We start from the raw sequence: 17570 nt of genomic DNA on the forward strand, positions 1-17570 counted from the left end.
TCCGGGGGCCCCATGAGTTCTCAGTCCACCCCTGCTTTACACTCCCTGGATTGAGACACGTATACACTAGAGATCAGGGATATCAAACTCCATTTTATCGCAGGCTGATCAGCATTCTGGTTGCCCTCAGGGAGCCGGTTGTATCTGTAAGACTAGATGTCCAGAGCACAGCACTCCTCCTCACATCAATTTTCAAGACCCCTCCACCATCAGAAGGCAAGAGCCCCCCACCCTCTCTTACATTACAGTCCACCCCCCTTACTTTGCGCTGCTGCTGGGAAAAAGTTGGGGGTGGAGCTGGGAAGCAGAAAGTGCAGGGTCTGGAGGAGGGCCAGAGGAGGTCTGGAGTCAGCTGAATGCTGAGAGCAGGAGAGGTGGAGATGAGGGAGTGCTGCAGCTGCACAGAGAGGTGCAGGATCTGTAGGAGGAGTTCCGTCATCCTCTGTGGCTGAGTGCTCAGAAGGGGGCAAAGACCAGACGGAAAAGCGCAGGATCTGGAAGAGGGGGTTTTGTCCTCTCTACTTCTGAGACAAGTTGGGGGCGGAGGCGAGGGGGTGCTGCAGGAAAGGTTTCGAGGGTCACATGAAATGGCCTGGAGGGCCTTGTGTTTGACACGTGCCATAAAGGGATGTGCTTTGTTCAAATTTCATGTCTGAGGTTTATGACCACTTTAAATGTTTTTCGTGTGTGTGTGTCTGGAGTTCAGCTTTTAAAATAATAAAAAAAAAAAGATCCTTTTTTTTGCAGCAGCAGCGAGTGAGGATAATAAACAGCTCATTGTGCTCTGGATCCGCTCGGCTCGTATTAGCGAGTCCTCTCACATTGGAATAATGCGTCTAATTTCAGCGATATTCTATAATAGCCGGTTGATTATCGCTATAATTACCCTGAACATGGGGGGGGGGGGGGAGTGTCTCTGCACTCCGCCATTATATTTATATGAGATCTTTCTCTTCCATCTTCTTCCCCGGCTCATCAATCTTCTGATATACGCGGTGCAAGCTCTGCCGGGCGGTGTTCTCTTAGAGACAAGTTTCTGTAGAAGACGACCTTCTGTGGCTCTGCAAATTAATGTGTGACCCTAATGGGGGAATCGCAGGGTGTTGGAAGTGCTTCAGAAGAGAACCATGTCAAGCTTTTCCTGGGCCAATCACATGACATACAGGGTCCTTTTTTTTTTTTTTTTTTTTTTTCTTGCTGGGCAGTCTTCAGTAATATGCAGGCCATAGACGGGTGGAAAAACCGGCCATTTGAAGAAAAAAAAATGAAAAATCGGTCGTTCAATAGGCCGACGTTACCACCAATGGTAAAAAAAAATCAGCCGATTTTTGTCCCGTCTACGGTCAGCATTTAATTACTTCTATCCCTGCAGAGAGCTCCGCTATTATATTTGACATGAAAAAGTCTTGTGGTTGCAACAATGTATCCATTTGTATCCATTTCGGATACAGATGTTTTTAGTCGGATACAAATAGATACATTGTTGCAGCCGCAAGACTTCATATAAAGAATAATAGCGGACAAATTCTTCTTCTCCTCCTCCTCCTCTTTCTCCCCCCCCCCTCCTCCTCTTTCTCCCCCCCCCTCCTCTTTCTCCCCCCCCCCCTCCTCCTCTTTCTCCCCCCCCCCTCCTCCTCTTTCTCCCCCCCCCCTCCTCCTCTTTCTCCCCCCCCCCTCCTCCTCTTTCTCCCCCCCCCCCTCCTCTTCCCCCCTCCTCCTCTTCCCCCCCTCCTCCTCTTCCCCCCCCTCCTCCTCTTCCCCCCCCCCTCCTCCTCTTCCCCCCCCCTCCTCCTCTTCCCCCCCCTCCTCCTCTTCCCCCCCCTCCTCCTCTTCCCCCCCCCTCCTCCTCTTCCCCCCCTCCTCCTCTTCCCCCCCCTCCTCCTCTTTCCCCCCCCCTCCTCCCTCTTTCCCCCCCCCTCCTCCTCTTTCTCCCCCCCCCCCTCCTCCTCTTTCTCCCCCCCCCTCCTCTTTCTCCCCCCCCCTCCTCCTCTTCCCCCCCCTCCTCCTCTTCAGCCCCCTCCTCCTCTTCCCCCCCCCTCCTCCTCTTCAGCCCCCTCCTCCTCTTCCCCCCCCCCCCCCTCCTCCTCCCTTCCCCCCCTCCCCTCTTCCCCCCTCCTCCTCTTCCCCCCCCTCCTCTCCTCTTCCCCCCCCTCCTCCTCTTCCCCCCCCTCCTCTCCTCTTCCCCCCCCTCCTCTCCTCTTCCCCCCCCTCCTCTCCTCTTCCCCCCCCTCTCCTCTTCCCCCCCCCTCCTATCCTCTTCCCCCCCCCTCTCTCCTCTTCCCCCCCCCTCTCTCCTCTTCCCCCCCCCCTCCTCTCCTCTTCCCCCCCCCTCCTCTCCTCTTCCCCCCCCCTCCTCTCCTCTTCCCCCCCCTCCTCTCCTCTTCCCCCCCCCTCCTCTCCTCTTCCCCCCCCCCTCCTCTCCTCTTCCCCCCCCCTCCTCTCCTCTTCCCCCCCCTCCTCTCCTCTTCCCCCCCCCTCCTCTCCTCTTCCCCCCCCCCCCCTCCTCTCCTCTTCCCCCCCCTCCTCTCCTCTTCCCCCCCCCTCCTCTCCTCTTCCCCCCCCCTCCTCTCCTCTTCCTCCCCCCCCTCCTCTCCTCTTCCCCCCCCCCTCCTCTCCTCTTCCCCCCCCTCCTCTCCTCTTCCCCCCCCCCTCCTCTCCTCTTCCCCCCCCCCTCCTCTCCTCTTCCCCCCCCCCTCCTCTCCTCTTCCCCCCCCCCTCCTCTCCTCTTCCCCCCCCCCTCCTCTCCTCTTCCCCCCCCCCCTCCTCTCCTCTTCCCCCCCCCCCTCCTCTCCTCTTCCCCCCCCCCCTCCTCTCCTCTTCCCCCCCCCCCCTCCTCTCCTCTTCCCCCCCCCCCCCTCCTCTCCTCCCCCCCCCCTCCCTCTCCTCCCCCCCCCCCTTCTCTCCTCTTCCCCCCCCCCCCTCTCCTCCCCCCCCCCTTCTCTCCTCTTCCCCCCCCCCCCTCCTCTCCTCTTCCCCCCCCCCCCCTCCTCTCCTCTTCCCCCCCCCCCCCTCCTCTCCTCTTCCTCCTTCCTCCTCCTCCGATTTTTTTCCAACCTTACCGATAAAATTTTTTTTACCAAAACCCCGAAAAACAGCCAGCCGATTGGCCTGCATTAGTCTAGGTTCACACCTATGCAGAAACGCACAGAAGTCCATTTAAGATGATTTCCTATGGCACAGGTTCACCTCTCTGCGTTTTCACCCGGTGCATTTTTTGGAAAGGGGCAGGGACTTTTGGTTCTATAGACTTTAATGGAGATGCTGCAGAAAAGCATGTAGTGTGTATTTGATGCATTTTACGGTTTAATCTGCCCAGCAACAAGCACATGAAATATGCGGCCAAAACGCACTGTAGAAATTGCTCAAATGCAAACTGCATAGGTGTGAACCTAGCCTTACACAGAGAGCAGCGTTGGCGTGATTGCATGCGCCATTTTCTACATCATAACACTGTGACTACAGGGCACACGACATGTGGTGACGGGGGGGGGGGGGGCAGTTCCATGACGCCCTCCCTGCATTCATAGTATGTGCTTAGTCTTCCATAGACATTCAGTGGTGAAAGGAGTTACTGCGGCTGACCATATACCACAGCCATTCTCAACCAGGGTTCCTCTAGGAGTGTGGCTAGGGGTTCCTTGAGCTGTGGCTAACTCAGGACTCAACAAATCCTAGGTGCCTTGGTGACTAGAAATTGCGTCCTGGCGCCTGGGTTCACACACTGTCTCCCGTTGACTTGAATGCAAAAAGTCTCCCGTTGACTTGAATGCAAAAAGTCTCCCGTTGACTTGAATGCAAAAAGTCTCCCGTTGACTTGAATGCAAAAAGTCTCCCGTTGACTTGAATGCAAAAAGTCTCCCGTTGACTTGAATGCAAAAAGTCTCCCGCTGACTTGCATGCAAAAAGTCTCCCGCTGACTTGAATGCAAAAAACAACTCCCAGAAATTGCGTCCTGACCCCTGGGTTCACACACTGCCTCCAACTGCTTGCTTCCCGTGGACATCAGTGCGAAATTGCCATATGAAGGGAGGCGGAAAGGACGGGCATAGACGTCACTCTTATGAGTGGCCACGACCAGTCCCTTGGCTCGTATTAGCCCCCGCCGTACCGGAAGAGTACAGCTGCAGGGGAGGCAAAGGTCTTCAGACGTCAACTAAAACAGCTGCGCAAGGAACATTTCTCATTAAATGTAGGTATTATCCCTCGTTGCTTTTTTTTTTTTTTTTTCTTTTTTTTTTTTTCTCGTTACTGACCTTTAAAGCCAAATATTAGGCAGACTGCTAAAAACACAGATAACACACATATATGGATACTAATAAGCAATCACAGCGCTATACCTTTTTTTTGTACAAAATAATAAAACAATACTAATAAAGTACACCCCTTGGGGGTTAGGGATTGATGTGAATGTAAAATATATACGTGTGTGTGTGTGTGTGTGTGTGTGTGTGTGTGTGTGTGTGTGTGTGTGTATAAAAGTGCTGCATAAATTGATGGCGCTCTATAAGCACCTGAAATAAATACGTAAATCAAAATTTCATAACTAAGTTTGTGATCAATAAAGGTAAAGTCTCTGTACATCTCCAGTTTGAGATGAAAATGTGCTCAGTGCTTGAACAATCCACCAATATGGGTCTCTCCCCAATTCTCCAGGGCCCCTCAACTAGTACCGCACGGCTTTACTCCATATACCGGGTATCCCTCTGCTGGTACTGCATAGATTAATTTCATATAACGGGTGTCAATCAATACTACTGTTTATGGACCTGAATACTCAGGCTGGTATAAAGGATGAAAAAGAGAACGCTAGTGTAATAATTTATTCAAATAAAATGCATTAAAATAAATGCACTTAAGCATCTAGTATAATTGCATGTAAACTCAGAAGTGCCGCTTCACGGGCCGTCAAGTGACGTCACCAGATGCCCCATTCTACGAGTTTCGTCCTAATCAATGGATATCTTGAGGAACATGTTTGTTTTTAGGACATGGTTTTTAGAACATGCAAATGTTCTATTTGCAAAAGGATTTGAATTTATGTTCAGTCAGTCCCTCAGCGTTTACAAAGCACTGCCAGGCAGATGATGCCACTAGCTGTGTTTCCAAGTATGATGTTGCCAAAAGCTGGAATTAAATTGCGCATTGCTTTATACTTTTAACTTTTGCATCTCCCTGTTCTTCTTTCAGGTGTTTCAGATTCTGATGAAAGCTGTAAAAGGTTTATGGACCGATGTATGCCAGAAGCTTTTAAAAAGGTAAATTGTCTTTTGTGGTGATTTGGCGTGATCCAGGGGTGCAACATTGGGGCCATTATGGTTAACATCTTAGTTGGGGATGGAGGCTGGAGGGGGGCGCATGCTGTAATTATAGATATAGTTGAGCGAGTTTTTGTTGTTTGGCATCAGCGGGGAGATGAATTGGTTTTATTGTGTTTTGACGTAAAAGCGATATCATTTAGTGTCGGTAGGTATGGTGTTGGTGTTTTATCTTTATTGGTTGTTTGATATAAAGATGGGGTTTGATGTCCTTGTTGGCTGTGTGAAATGAGAGAGCTGTGGTTTGGTTTTCTTGTGGGTTATTTGGTATTCTATATATATATATATGATGTACTTTGATGTCCTTGTGGGTGGTTTGACATCATTGTGTGGTATGGTGTCAATAAGGGCCGTGGTTTGATGTCCTTGTGGGTTGTTTGGTAGACTATGGGTTTTGATTTAGTATCTCGATTTGTGATTTTGACATGAAGGGATTTATGGTTTGGACTCCAACCAGGCCACGCCCTCAATCACTTTGACTTCGCTCCTCGGGTGGAGTGAAATGCGTTGGGGGGGGGGGGGAGTGGCCTGGATGGAGCCCGGGCTGAGGCGTTCATGCGCCTTCTTAAGAGGTTTAGCAGAAATGTGTGACTTCCAGGACTTTTCCATCCTGGTGGGTTTTTGGACAAGATAAGGATTGTGGTGTCTTTGTGGTTTGGTGTCAGTAAAGTGTGCGGTATGCTGTCCTAGTAGGCTGTTGGCGTAGTAGGGGCGTGGTTTGTTTTTTAATGTATTGGACATGTGGTTGGCTTTTTGTGGCAGTAGGGGTGTAGTTTGGTGTTCTTGTGGGTTGTTTACCATGATAGGGGTATGGTTTGGTTTCTTTGTTGGTTGTTTGACGTAAAGATATGTTTTTTTTTGTTCTTGGTTGGTTCATATGATAGGGGTGTGGTATTGTATTCGTGATGTCAGTAAGGGGTGTGATTTGGTGTCAATTTTGTCTTTTTGACATGATATAGGGCTGTGGTTTGGTGCTTTTTTTTTTTTTTTTTGCTAGTTTTTCACGTGTTAGGGGTGTGGTTTGGTTTACTTGTTGGTTGTTTGACATAAGGATGGAGATGTGGTTTGGTGTCCTTGTGGGCTGTTGGACATAAGGAGGTGGTTGTATGGTTGCAATCATGCCTTCAACATGGAATAGAACAGAGACCAGACACACATACTATACTACACAACAAACACTTTACTCCTGCACTAGGAAAGGACTCAGTAGACCCAATAGGAATGTTCTAGAATTTTCTGGAATATGCACTGCTTGCTGCCCTCAACAGAACAACAAGGTTGGCTCTGAGGAAGAGATTGTGTCCTCGAAACGCGTTAGTCAGTTGGTCATCCAGGGTTCCATTGTATGGACTCAGATGTTGTTTGGATCATACACCTTGTTCAGTTTGACATGTCTGTGTTATTATGTCCATTGTGAGTATGATACCTATTTTTGTTAATTTCTTTAATAAATTATTTTAAACGATAATGCACTAGGTCGGTGCGCCCTTTTTCTGTTTCTCCATTTGTATCCACACATACTATACTGACTTATCTGTACAGTAAGATAATATAACGTGGTACCAGGGGCGGACTGACCATTTGGAAACTCAGGCACTGCCCGAGGGCCTGGGGTCAGTAGGGGGCCCCATGAGATGCCCCTGGTGCCTTTTTTTCATAGGCTTTTTTGAGTTTGAGCAAGGGCACAGGGGCCCCATGATCCCCTATTGCCCGGGGGCCCCATGAGTTGTCAGTCCGCCCCTGCGCGGTACCCAGCATATATCCTGCCGCCTGACTTTTTAATAGTCTACTGTTGGTACCTTGCCTTTATTATTACAGTCACCTGGTCTGATTAGTTTACCCAGAACCAGATTGAGTTGTTTTCAGTCACTTATTAACTTTTGTAACCTGTAATTACAAAGGATATGAAAAGAGAAGAACAGATTATTATGTTGCTGTGAGAATAGCGCATGTTGGCAGGTGTACAGCATGGTGTGTCCATTAATAGACTTGGATCCCTGACTCGTTCGCTGGGAAATATACAGAACAAGATCCTTTGAAATGTTGCAGCCTAGATAGACGACCCGGAGAATGGAATTTCTGTAACTAAAATGGCAAGTGGAGGGCAAAGGACTATTATCCTTATTATTATTATTATTATTATTATTATAATACAGGATTTATATGGCGCCAACAGTTTTCTCAGCACTTTACAATATAACGGGAGACAATACAGTTCAATAGAAGAGGGTTAGGAGGGCCCTGCTCCTGGGAGAGTCATCAGTATTGTCGATGACCTCTCTGCTGCTAATCTTTTCCCTATTACTAACTTACCATGCCTTGTACTGCACTGTGTGGAGGTGGCCATCTTGGTAGATCAGCAGGGCTTTGCTTCCTCATGACAGAGCTGGGGCACTTTTCCTTCCACTGACATCAACAACAGGGCATAGTTCTTGTCACTGATAACAATGATAAGACACTATTCCTCACACTGACACCAATGGCAGGACACTATTCCTCCCACTGACACCAATGATGGGTCACTATTCCTCCCACTGACACCAATGATGGGGCACTATTCCTCCCACTGACACCAATGATGGGACACTATTCCTCCCACTGACACCAATGATGGGGCACTATTCCTCCCAGTGACACCAATGATGGGGCACTATTCCTCACACTGACACCAATGGCAGGACACTATTCCTCCCACTGATACCAATGATGGGGCACTATTCCTCCCACTGATACCAATGATGGGGCACTATTCCTCCCACTGATACCAATGATGGGACACTATTCCTCCCACTGATACCAATGATGGGACACTATTCCTCCCACTGATACCAATGATGGGGCACTATTCCCCTCCACTGACACCAATGATGGGGCACTATTCCTCCCACTGATACCAATGATGGGGCACTATTCCTCCCACTGATACCAATGATGGGGCACTATTCCTCCCACTGACACCAATGATGGGGCACTATTCCTCCCACTGACACCAATGATGGGGCACTATTCCTCCCACTGACACCAATGATGGGGCACTATTCCTCCTACTGACACCAATGATGGGGCACTGTTCCTCCCACTGACACCAATGATGGGGCACTGTTCCTCCCACTGACACCAATGATGGGGCACTGTTCCTCCCACTGACACCAATGATGGGGCACTATTCCTCCCACTGACACCAATGATGGGGCACTATTCCTCCCACTGATACCAATGATGGGGCACTGTTCCTCCCACTGACACCAATGATGGGGCATTGTTCCTCCCACTGACACCAATGATGGGGCACTATTCCTCCCACTGACACCAATGATGGGGCACTATTCCTCCCACTGATACCAATGATGGGACACTATTCCTCACACTGACACCAATGGCAGGACACTATTCTTCCCACTGAAGCCCAATGATGGGACACTATTCCTCCCACTGATACCAACACTGGGGCAATATTCCTCTCATGAATACCAGTGATGGGAGATTGTTTACTCCCATTGACGCCAAGGCATTTTCTAATCTCTCTGGCCTCAAAGTCTGAACGAACGTAAACTGGCCCTTGAGACCCCTGGCTTAGATGATCTCGCACTGCAGATATACAGCTATTAAGGTTAGAGAACAGGAGTACCAAGTCAAACTCACACACTGGGAAGTGCTGCTATTTTTTAAGAGGCATTTAAGGCAAAAAAAATGTTTAGGTGTTCCTTATAACAGCAAATCTTCACTTTTTGAGTTCAGGTCACTATAATCACTTGCTAACCGCACTGTAGATGAATGACAGCTACAGCGCGGTTGTCCAGTTCTGGGAGGGCGTCCTATGATGTCCTCCCATAACGCGTTCTCCCGCGTGCCGCCAATGGCACGTACCCAGCGATCTCTGTGATTGCTTTGTCCTATGGACACAGCTGATCACATGATGAGGTAAAAGGCCAATCACAGCGGCTTTTTACCACGTGATCAGCTGTGCCCAATGACACAGCAGATCACGGAGTAAATACAGTTGCTGGTTATCGGCAGCACTTTCCTCACGCTGTCACAGAGCAGATCGGCACTGATCATCACTGCCCTGATGAACAGTGCCCTGCAGTGCAACCCATCAGTGCCGCCCAGCAGTGCCATCAGTCAGTGCTGCCCAGCAGTGCCATCAGTCAGTGCCTCCTATCAGTGTCCATCATTGCTGCATATCCCCGTGCAGCAGCATCAGTGCTGCCTATTAGTGCATCCTCATCAACGCACATCAGTGAAGGAGAAAAATTACCTGTTTGCAAAATTTTATTATAGAAATAAAGAAAACCTTTTTTTTTTTTTTTTTTTCAAATTTTTTGCTCTTTTTTTTTTTTTGTTTATAGTGCAAAAAAATAAAACGCCTAGTGACGATTAAATACCACCAAAAGAAAGCTCTGTGTGAAAAAAAACGATAATTTCATACGGGTACAATGTTGCATGACAGCGCAATTGTCATTCATAGTGCGATAGCGCTGAAAGCTGAAAATTGGCCTGGACAGGAAGGGGGTAAAAGTGTCCGGTAGGTGAGGGGCTGAACTCTGCAGCCGCTCACAGAGCACATGTGAGCGGCTGCAGAGAGCGTGCGCTTTAACACCCTGATGCCACACCCAGGGGCGGACTGACCATTTGGAAACTTGGGCACTGCCCGAGGGCCCGGGGTCAGTAGGGGGCCCCATGAGATGCCCCTGGTACCTTTTTCATAGGCTTTTTTCAGTTTGGGCATGGACACAGGGGCCCCATGATCCCCTATTGCCCGGGGGCCCCATGAGTTGTCAGTCCGCCCCTGGCCACACATATGCGTCCATGGTTCTTGGCTGAGACTGCGCTCCAAGCACATAGACCGAGCTATCAGACGGCTTTCGGTCTGTACTGATTGGGAGCCGATGGAATTGGCTCTCAATCATAGTTACTTAATTAATGTGGTTGAAAAAACACACAAGTCTATCCATTTCATCCCAAAAATCATGTGACCTCTGTGGCAGCCAATCCCAGTCATCTGATCAGCTGGTCTGTACCGCCCCCCTGGGTGTGTACAGACCCTTTTTAATCACTTGAGCTTCGGAAGGTTTTACGCCCTTCGTGACCAGGACATTTTTTGCTATTCGACACTGCGCTACTTTAACTGGTAATTGCATGGTCATGCTTTGCAGTACGCAAATGAAATTTGTATCACACAAATAGAGCTTTCTTTTGGTGGTATTTGATCACCAATTAAAAATGACCAAAAATTTTGAAAAAAAGCTTTTTTTTTTTTTTTCACTTTCTGCTACAAAACAGCCATTAAAACAAAATTCTTCATAAGTTTTGGCCAAAATGTATTCTGCTACATGTCTGATAAAAAAAAAATCCCAAAAAGTGTATATTGGTTGTTTTGCATGAAAGTTACAGAATCTACGTTCTATGGGATGAATACTGAAATTTTGTATACTAGTAATGGCAGTGATCAGCGACTTATAATGGGCCTGTGGTAGTTTGGCAGGCAGTTGGACACTGACGTTGGGGGGAAACTAACTGTCACTGACATCACCAGTGACACTAATGGTGATCAGTGATAATACTATACACTGTACTAATGACACTGGCTGGTTAGGGGTTAACATCTAGGGCGGTCCAAGGGGTTTAAATGTGTGCTTACCTATGTTTACAGTGTGCTTCTTTCACTAGAAGATCTCTTAGTTTCTCATCCGTGCTTTACAGGGATGAGAAACGTAGAGATCGTTCCCTCTGTACAGAGCTCTGTGTTGATTTGTCAACACAGAGCCCCGGTATGATTTGTCAACCCGGAGCCCCGGTGTGATTTGTCAACCCGGAGCCCCGGTGAGATTTGTCAACCCGGAGCCCCGGTGAGATTTGTCAACCCGGAGCCCCGGTGTGATTTGTCAACCCGGAGCCCCGGTGTGATTTGTCAACCCGGAGCCCCGGTGTGATTTGTCAACCCGGAGCCCCGGTGTGATTTGTCAACCCGGAGCCCCGGTGTGATTTGTCAACCCGGAGCCCCGGTGTGATTTGTCAACCCGGAGCCCCGGTGTGATTTGTCAACACTGAGCCCCAGTGTGATTTGCCACACGGGCCAACGAATCGTACCGGGGCTCCGGGCTGACGAATCATACCGGGGCTCCGGGCTGACGAATCATACCGGGGCTCCGGGCTGACGAATCATACCGGTGTACTGGGATGACAAATCATCCTGGGGCTCCAGGTCTGCAAATCACACCAGGGCTCCGGGTTGGCAAATCACACATGCCTGGTAGCAGGCAGAGACATACAGGTACATCTTTTTCCTGTGCAAGCCGCTCGTCCACAGTACATTGCGAGCAGACAAGTCTGCAAGTGGTTAAAAGGATGCCAGAGCTGGGTAAGAAGGGGTTAACCAAGGCTAACAATCACTGACACACAGATTTTCCAGCCTGCCTAGATCCCAATCCAAGCAGAAAAGGCAACAGGTAGGTCACTGTGCTAATGCACACCCGACAAGGTGACAGACCGTCACTGTAGGTTTTAGGTGGCAATGGGCCTGAGACCATCCGTCATGCCTGTGATAAGATCAGGCCGCCTTTTGGTTACCCAAATGCAATCTGTGAAAATCCATCAATGTTTTATCGCTCTGTGCCGGGTCTGATGTCACTTTTCTGTTTTCTCTTCAAGTTGCTAACCTCCACCGCTGTCCACAAATGGGGCACCGAGATCCACGAGGGCATCTACAACATGCTGATGTTGCTGATCGAGCTGGTGGCAGAAAGAATCAAGCAGGAGCCGATTCCCAGCGGTCTGCTGGGCGTGCTGACAATGGTAATGTGTGCGCCCTTGTCTGGTTCAGGCTGCGCCAGGCTCTTATTGCTTCCATTAACAGTTCTGCCAATTTACCCGCTCAGTCATTTATTAAGAGCTCCAGGCGGTTCACAGGAAGGACTGAGTGCTCTATTCCCCTCTAATGCATTAACATGAATGGGATCGATAAGACGCCTCGCTTGTGTTCTGTGGAGAGGAATTAGGAGTGTGGAGTTCCGTGAGAAATGTGTGTAGTTAACACACCGTAGGGACCTCTGGGCAGACGCCATTTTTCCATGACCGGTAAACGCCTCGCCATCTTTGTTTTAAAGTAAGCCTGGCACAAGCCTGGGCAGTTCAAACTGATCATATAAAATACAATAGCAAAGGTTTTCCTTAAAGTGTATGGGCAGCACAGTGGCTAAATGGTTAGCTGTACTAGGGTCGTTGGTTCGAATCGCAACCACGGCACCGCCTGCCTGGAGTTTGCATGTTTTCTCTGTGCCTGTGTGGGTTTCCTCCGGGTACTCCTGTTTCCTCCAACACTCCAAAGACATGCTGGTAGGTTAATTGGATCCTGTCTAAATTGTCCCTAGTATGTGTATGTATGAATGTGAGTTAGGGACCTTAGATTGTACGCCCCTTGAGGGTTAGGGACTGATGTGAATGTACAATAAATATATATATATATATATATATATATGTAAAACGCTGTGGAAAATGACAGCACTATATAAGTACCTGAAATAAATAAATAAGTGTTACTAAACCCACAACAGGAAAATCAGTCTGTAGATGCAGTAAATCATGCTTGTTATCAAAACGCCACGTGTGCATGGAGTCTAAATCATCCAACGAGGTGCAGGTTTATGTCGATTTATGTTTTTGAATTGTGCAGATTACCGTGCTGTTTATTTATGTTCATATTTCTCCTGATTTTTGTTTTATACTAATGATGGCTTTCTTTCATTGCAACGTTTACACTTTAAAGTGGTGGTGTTGTCAGTATGTTCTGTTTTCAAAACAAAATGGGAACTGGCCCTTAATAAAAATGTACAATATTAAAAAACGAAAAAAATTTACAGTAACAAAAAAATGAAATACAAATGTCATTAAATGTCTTAAAGGCATAGTCTACCTTTTTCAAAAAGTAAATTAATATTATTATTATACAGGATTTATATATTATTATTATTATTATTATACAGGATTTATATATTATTATTATTATTATACAGGATTTATATATTATTATACAGGATTTATATATTATTATTATTATACAGGTTTTATGGCGCCAACAGTTTGCTCAGCGCTTTACAATATAAAGGAGACAATACAGCAACAATACAGTTCAATACAAGAGGGATAGGAGGGCCCTGATCCTGGGAGCTTACAATCTAAGATGCATTAACATTGATCTTTTTGCATTTACTACCTTTTGCATAGAAGCCTGCAGAACATTGCACCCATGATAATTGTGTCGCAGGAGCAGGGCACAGGCTCCTGCCCATACGGATGTTCTGTTGCGCGGTTGCAGGAAGTGCGGTTAGACTACATGGTACCGTCTCCGCCCTGCTGCCGTTGCTGTGCTGGGTTGCATTGGTGGCAGATAGGACTTGTAACGTTGTTGGACTATATTAGATGATGTAACTATGAAGGCGGAGCTATGCTAAATTTAAAAAAAAAAATATCTGGCTGTTCAATTATGATGCACGCTGCGATTCTGGTGAGGGTGGTTTGGGGATGCTGTATACGAACATGCTTGATTTTACACTCTATGGGTGTAATATGAAACATGGTCTTAAGGGTGGACTGTGCTTTAACCCCCCTGGCGGTATTCCTGAGTGTAGCTCGGGGTAAAGTTTCAGTACCATCGGTAACCCCGAGCTACACTCGGGAATACACTGCAGCGTTGCTCCGGGATCTCTTCTTCACTTACCTTGTCCTGCGCTCCCACGATGTCCCCCCTGCAGTGTCCCCAGCCATCTCTTCTCTCCGATGTCGGCATCTGTCTTCCGGGTTCCGTTCCCTGCGACGTCGGGACGTACGGGGGACGGAACTGGCGGGAAATTCAAAAATTTTAAAAGTGACATTCACTGAATACACTAAAATCACATAGTATAACATTCCTGTATCAAACCATTTCACATACATTTTGTCCCGAGTGCTTTGTCCGGCGCCCTGCCTGCATTTTTACTGTTCTTTCTGCCTGGAAACTGAGAAACGTCCATGGCGTCCAAAAAGCGTCCCTTTAGGTCAAAAGCGGTTTTAGACCGGCTAGAGAACAGCGATAGTAAATCAGAACCACTTGCAGAATTGAGTGATAATGATTCGTGGGGGAAATTCCTCATCAGACACTGAAAACGATTCTGCGACTGAGCTCAGCGATGTGCGAACTTGGCGCTCTATTTCACATTTCAGTGTATTTGGTTTGATTATATTATTGAATTAAATGTATTATTATTTTTTATGATTATTTATTAAATTATAATTTATGATTTCGCGTTTCATATTTTATCCTCCCCGGGATGTTTACTAGACTCTTGTTCAGACAGATTTCAGTGAGTTATTCCTAAAAATTACAGGCCTACAATAAAAAAACAACATATTTCCATGCAAAAAAATGTACCGCTTTGAGCAGAGAAATAGTGACATAATCAGACCGCTAGGGAGGTTAAAGCTAATTAGACGTTTCCTTTTTCCATGTCTCGCTCCAGGCTTTTAATCCTGATAATGAATACCATTTCAAGAACCGGATGAAGATGTGCCAGAAGAACTGGGCGGATGTGTTCGGCGAGGGAAATACATTTGCCTTATCACCAGCCAGCGCCATGCAGAAGGTGAGAGTTGTCCATCTCCTTCCATTATAATACAGATATACGCAAAAATTTGCACCCCCTGGCAAAAATTGTGAATTTTTGGCATCGATACTGAAAATATGACTGCTGAAAAAACTATCTTTTATTTAAGGATAGTGATCACATGAAGCCATTTATTATCACATAGTTTGTCTTTTTTTTAAATTGTAGTAACAGAAATCACCCAAATGGCCATGATCAAAAGTTTCCATCCCCTGGAATGTTCGGCCTTGGTACAGACACACAAGGTGACACACACACTGGTTATAATGGCTCAGTTCCCACATCTGTGGCTTTTTTAAAATGTAATTAGTGTCAGTGTATAAATAGTCAATGAGTTTTTCAGCTCTCACGTGGAAGCACTGAGCAGGCTAGATACTGAGCCATGGGAAGCAAACAAGAACTGTCAAAAGACTTGCGTAACAAGGTAATGGAACTTTATAAAAATGGAAAAGGATATAAAAAGATATCCAAAGCCTTGAATATGCTGGCCAGTATTTTTCAATCACTTATTAGGAAGTGGGAAATTCAGGGATCTCTTGACATCAAGCCAAGGTCAGGTAGGCCAAGAAAGATTGCAGCCACAACTGCCAGAAGAATTGTTCAGGATACAAAGAAAAACCCATAGGTAAACCTCAGGAGAATTACATGCCGCTCTGATAAGACGGTGTGGTTGTTTCAAGTAGCACAATACAACGATGCTTGAACAAAAATGAGCTGCATGGTCGAGTTGCCAGAAGGAAGCCTTTACTTCACCAGTGCCACACAAAGCCCTGTTACAATATGCCCGACAACACCTTGACACGCCTCACAGCTTTTGGCACACTGATCTGGTGTGACGAGACCAAATTAGAGCTTTATGGTCACAACTCTAAGCGCTGTGTTTGGAGAGGGGTCAACAAGACCTATAGCGACAAGAATACCATCACTGTGAAGCATGGTGGTGGATCACTGATGTTTTGGGGGGGTGTGAGTGTAACGGAACCGACCTAGACTGCGCTTGGGTATTTCCGTTAGATTACCGCTTCCCTATCCGAACACCGACAACAGACACCACAGCCGACCATACAAGACTACACAACACCAATCTTGAAGTAATTGAGAAGGCAAAACTAGTTTATTTCAACACAGATACAAGATATATACACTCAAGGGACAGTCCCCCCCCCCTCCCTGCATAATGACATAGGGCGGGGCAATCTACATTTTGTATGGAGACACACAGGTATTCAAACTTCACACCAGCAGACAGTGCCATCAGGAGGGAGGGCTGCTTGAGACACCCCCCCACTAAGCTAATACACATAAACACATATATCCCATAATAATTTGCAAGACACACAATAGAACAATGGGATGCAACCACATGGCATTAAACAATCCACAACCCCTCCCCACCCCAATATTAGGACCAATCACCCTGTATCCCTAACAGGCACAGGGTGACTTACACATAAGAGGGATATGGGGAGCTGAGACAGGGGTCTCCCAAAGTGACAAAGGCACGAGCAATCTTGTGCAAATTGATGGCTAGATGAATGCAGCGTGTTATCAGAAAATACTGGCAGACAATCTGTGTTCTTCTGCACGAAAGCTGCACATGGGACGCGACAGTGACCCTAAGCACAAGGCCAAGCTGACCCTTCAGAAAAAGGTGAAGGTTCTAGAGTGGCCATCACAGTCTCCTGACCTTAATATCATCGAGCCGTCTAGGGTGATCTCAGTTGTGCGGTTCATACAAGACCACCTGGAGGCATTTTGCCAAGATGAATGGGCAGCTCTGCCACCTGCAAGAATTCGGGGGCCTCATAGACAACTATTACAAAAGACGGCACAGTGTCATTGATGCTAAAGGGGGCAATACACGGTATTATGAACTAAGGGGATGCAGACTTTTGGACAGGGGGCATTTCATTGGTTTACTTGTTGCCATTTTTTGTTTTATGATTGGGCCATTCTGTTATCACCTACAGTTACAGAATGATTTCCATAAGATATAAAAGAAATGGGTTTTTCCACCTTTTTCTTTTAAATGGTACATCCTGTATATTACAAATTCTCCAATGGGAGGCCAACTCCTGAGCACAACTGTATGCGTTGTGTATAACAGATGCCGATTTTCCTCTTTTGTGTCTCTCAGGAGCCTCATGGTTGGTTGGTGGATCTGGTGAACAGGGTAAGTCTTTCAGGCACACACAGAAACCAACATTTCTATTGGCCAAGTGGAATTGAATGTCAATAAATTTGTCTCATTTCTCTAGTTTGGAGAGCTAGGTGGATTCTCTGCAATTCAGTCCAAGCTGAACTCCGACAATATAGAACTTGGGGTAAGATGCATGTATTGTTTTTTGTCTAGAGAAAATAATAAAATCGTTTGATCTGATTTCATCTGTTTTGCTGTATCTTAAGGGCTCGTTCACACTAGGCTGTTTTGCCAACGCTTGCCAAACGTCCCTATAGCGTTTGGCAAGCGTTGGTCCGGCGTTTGCGGAGTGTTTTTTAACTGCATGCGCGGTTTAGCAGCGGTTGCTAGGCGTTTGCCGAGCGTTAATAACGCCCCACAAACGCCTATAATGCAGTTTGAATGGTGTTACCGCTCCGCAAACGCCCCGCAACCGCG

The 17570-nt window shown here is 47.1% G+C and overlaps 1 protein-coding gene across 4 annotated transcripts in view; it reads left to right on the forward strand.

Annotated features, from left to right (window-relative positions):
* Positions 1-5123: 5123 nt before the first annotated feature.
* The window catches only part of USP24 (ubiquitin specific peptidase 24), a 167293-nt gene continuing 154846 nt past the window's right edge, over positions 5124-17570 (forward strand). For all 4 annotated transcript variants that reach the window (XM_089660267.1, XM_089660268.1, XM_089660269.1 and 1 more), the window contains exons 1-5: positions 5124-5255; positions 11967-12110; positions 14810-14932; positions 17091-17126; positions 17212-17277. In XM_089660267.1, coding sequence (XP_089516393.1) covers positions 5223-5255; positions 11967-12110; positions 14810-14932; positions 17091-17126; positions 17212-17277 — 402 coding nt within the window. In that variant the 5' untranslated portion in view covers positions 5124-5222. The remainder of the gene's footprint in view (positions 5256-11966; positions 12111-14809; positions 14933-17090; positions 17127-17211; positions 17278-17570) is intronic.

The sequence above is a fragment of the Staurois parvus genome, unplaced genomic scaffold (genome assembly GCF_062004578.1).
Source record: "Staurois parvus isolate SC_StPar_1 unplaced genomic scaffold, SC_StPar_1.0 ptg001221l, whole genome shotgun sequence".
NCBI classification, from domain to species: Eukaryota; Metazoa; Chordata; class Amphibia; order Anura; family Ranidae; genus Staurois; species Staurois parvus.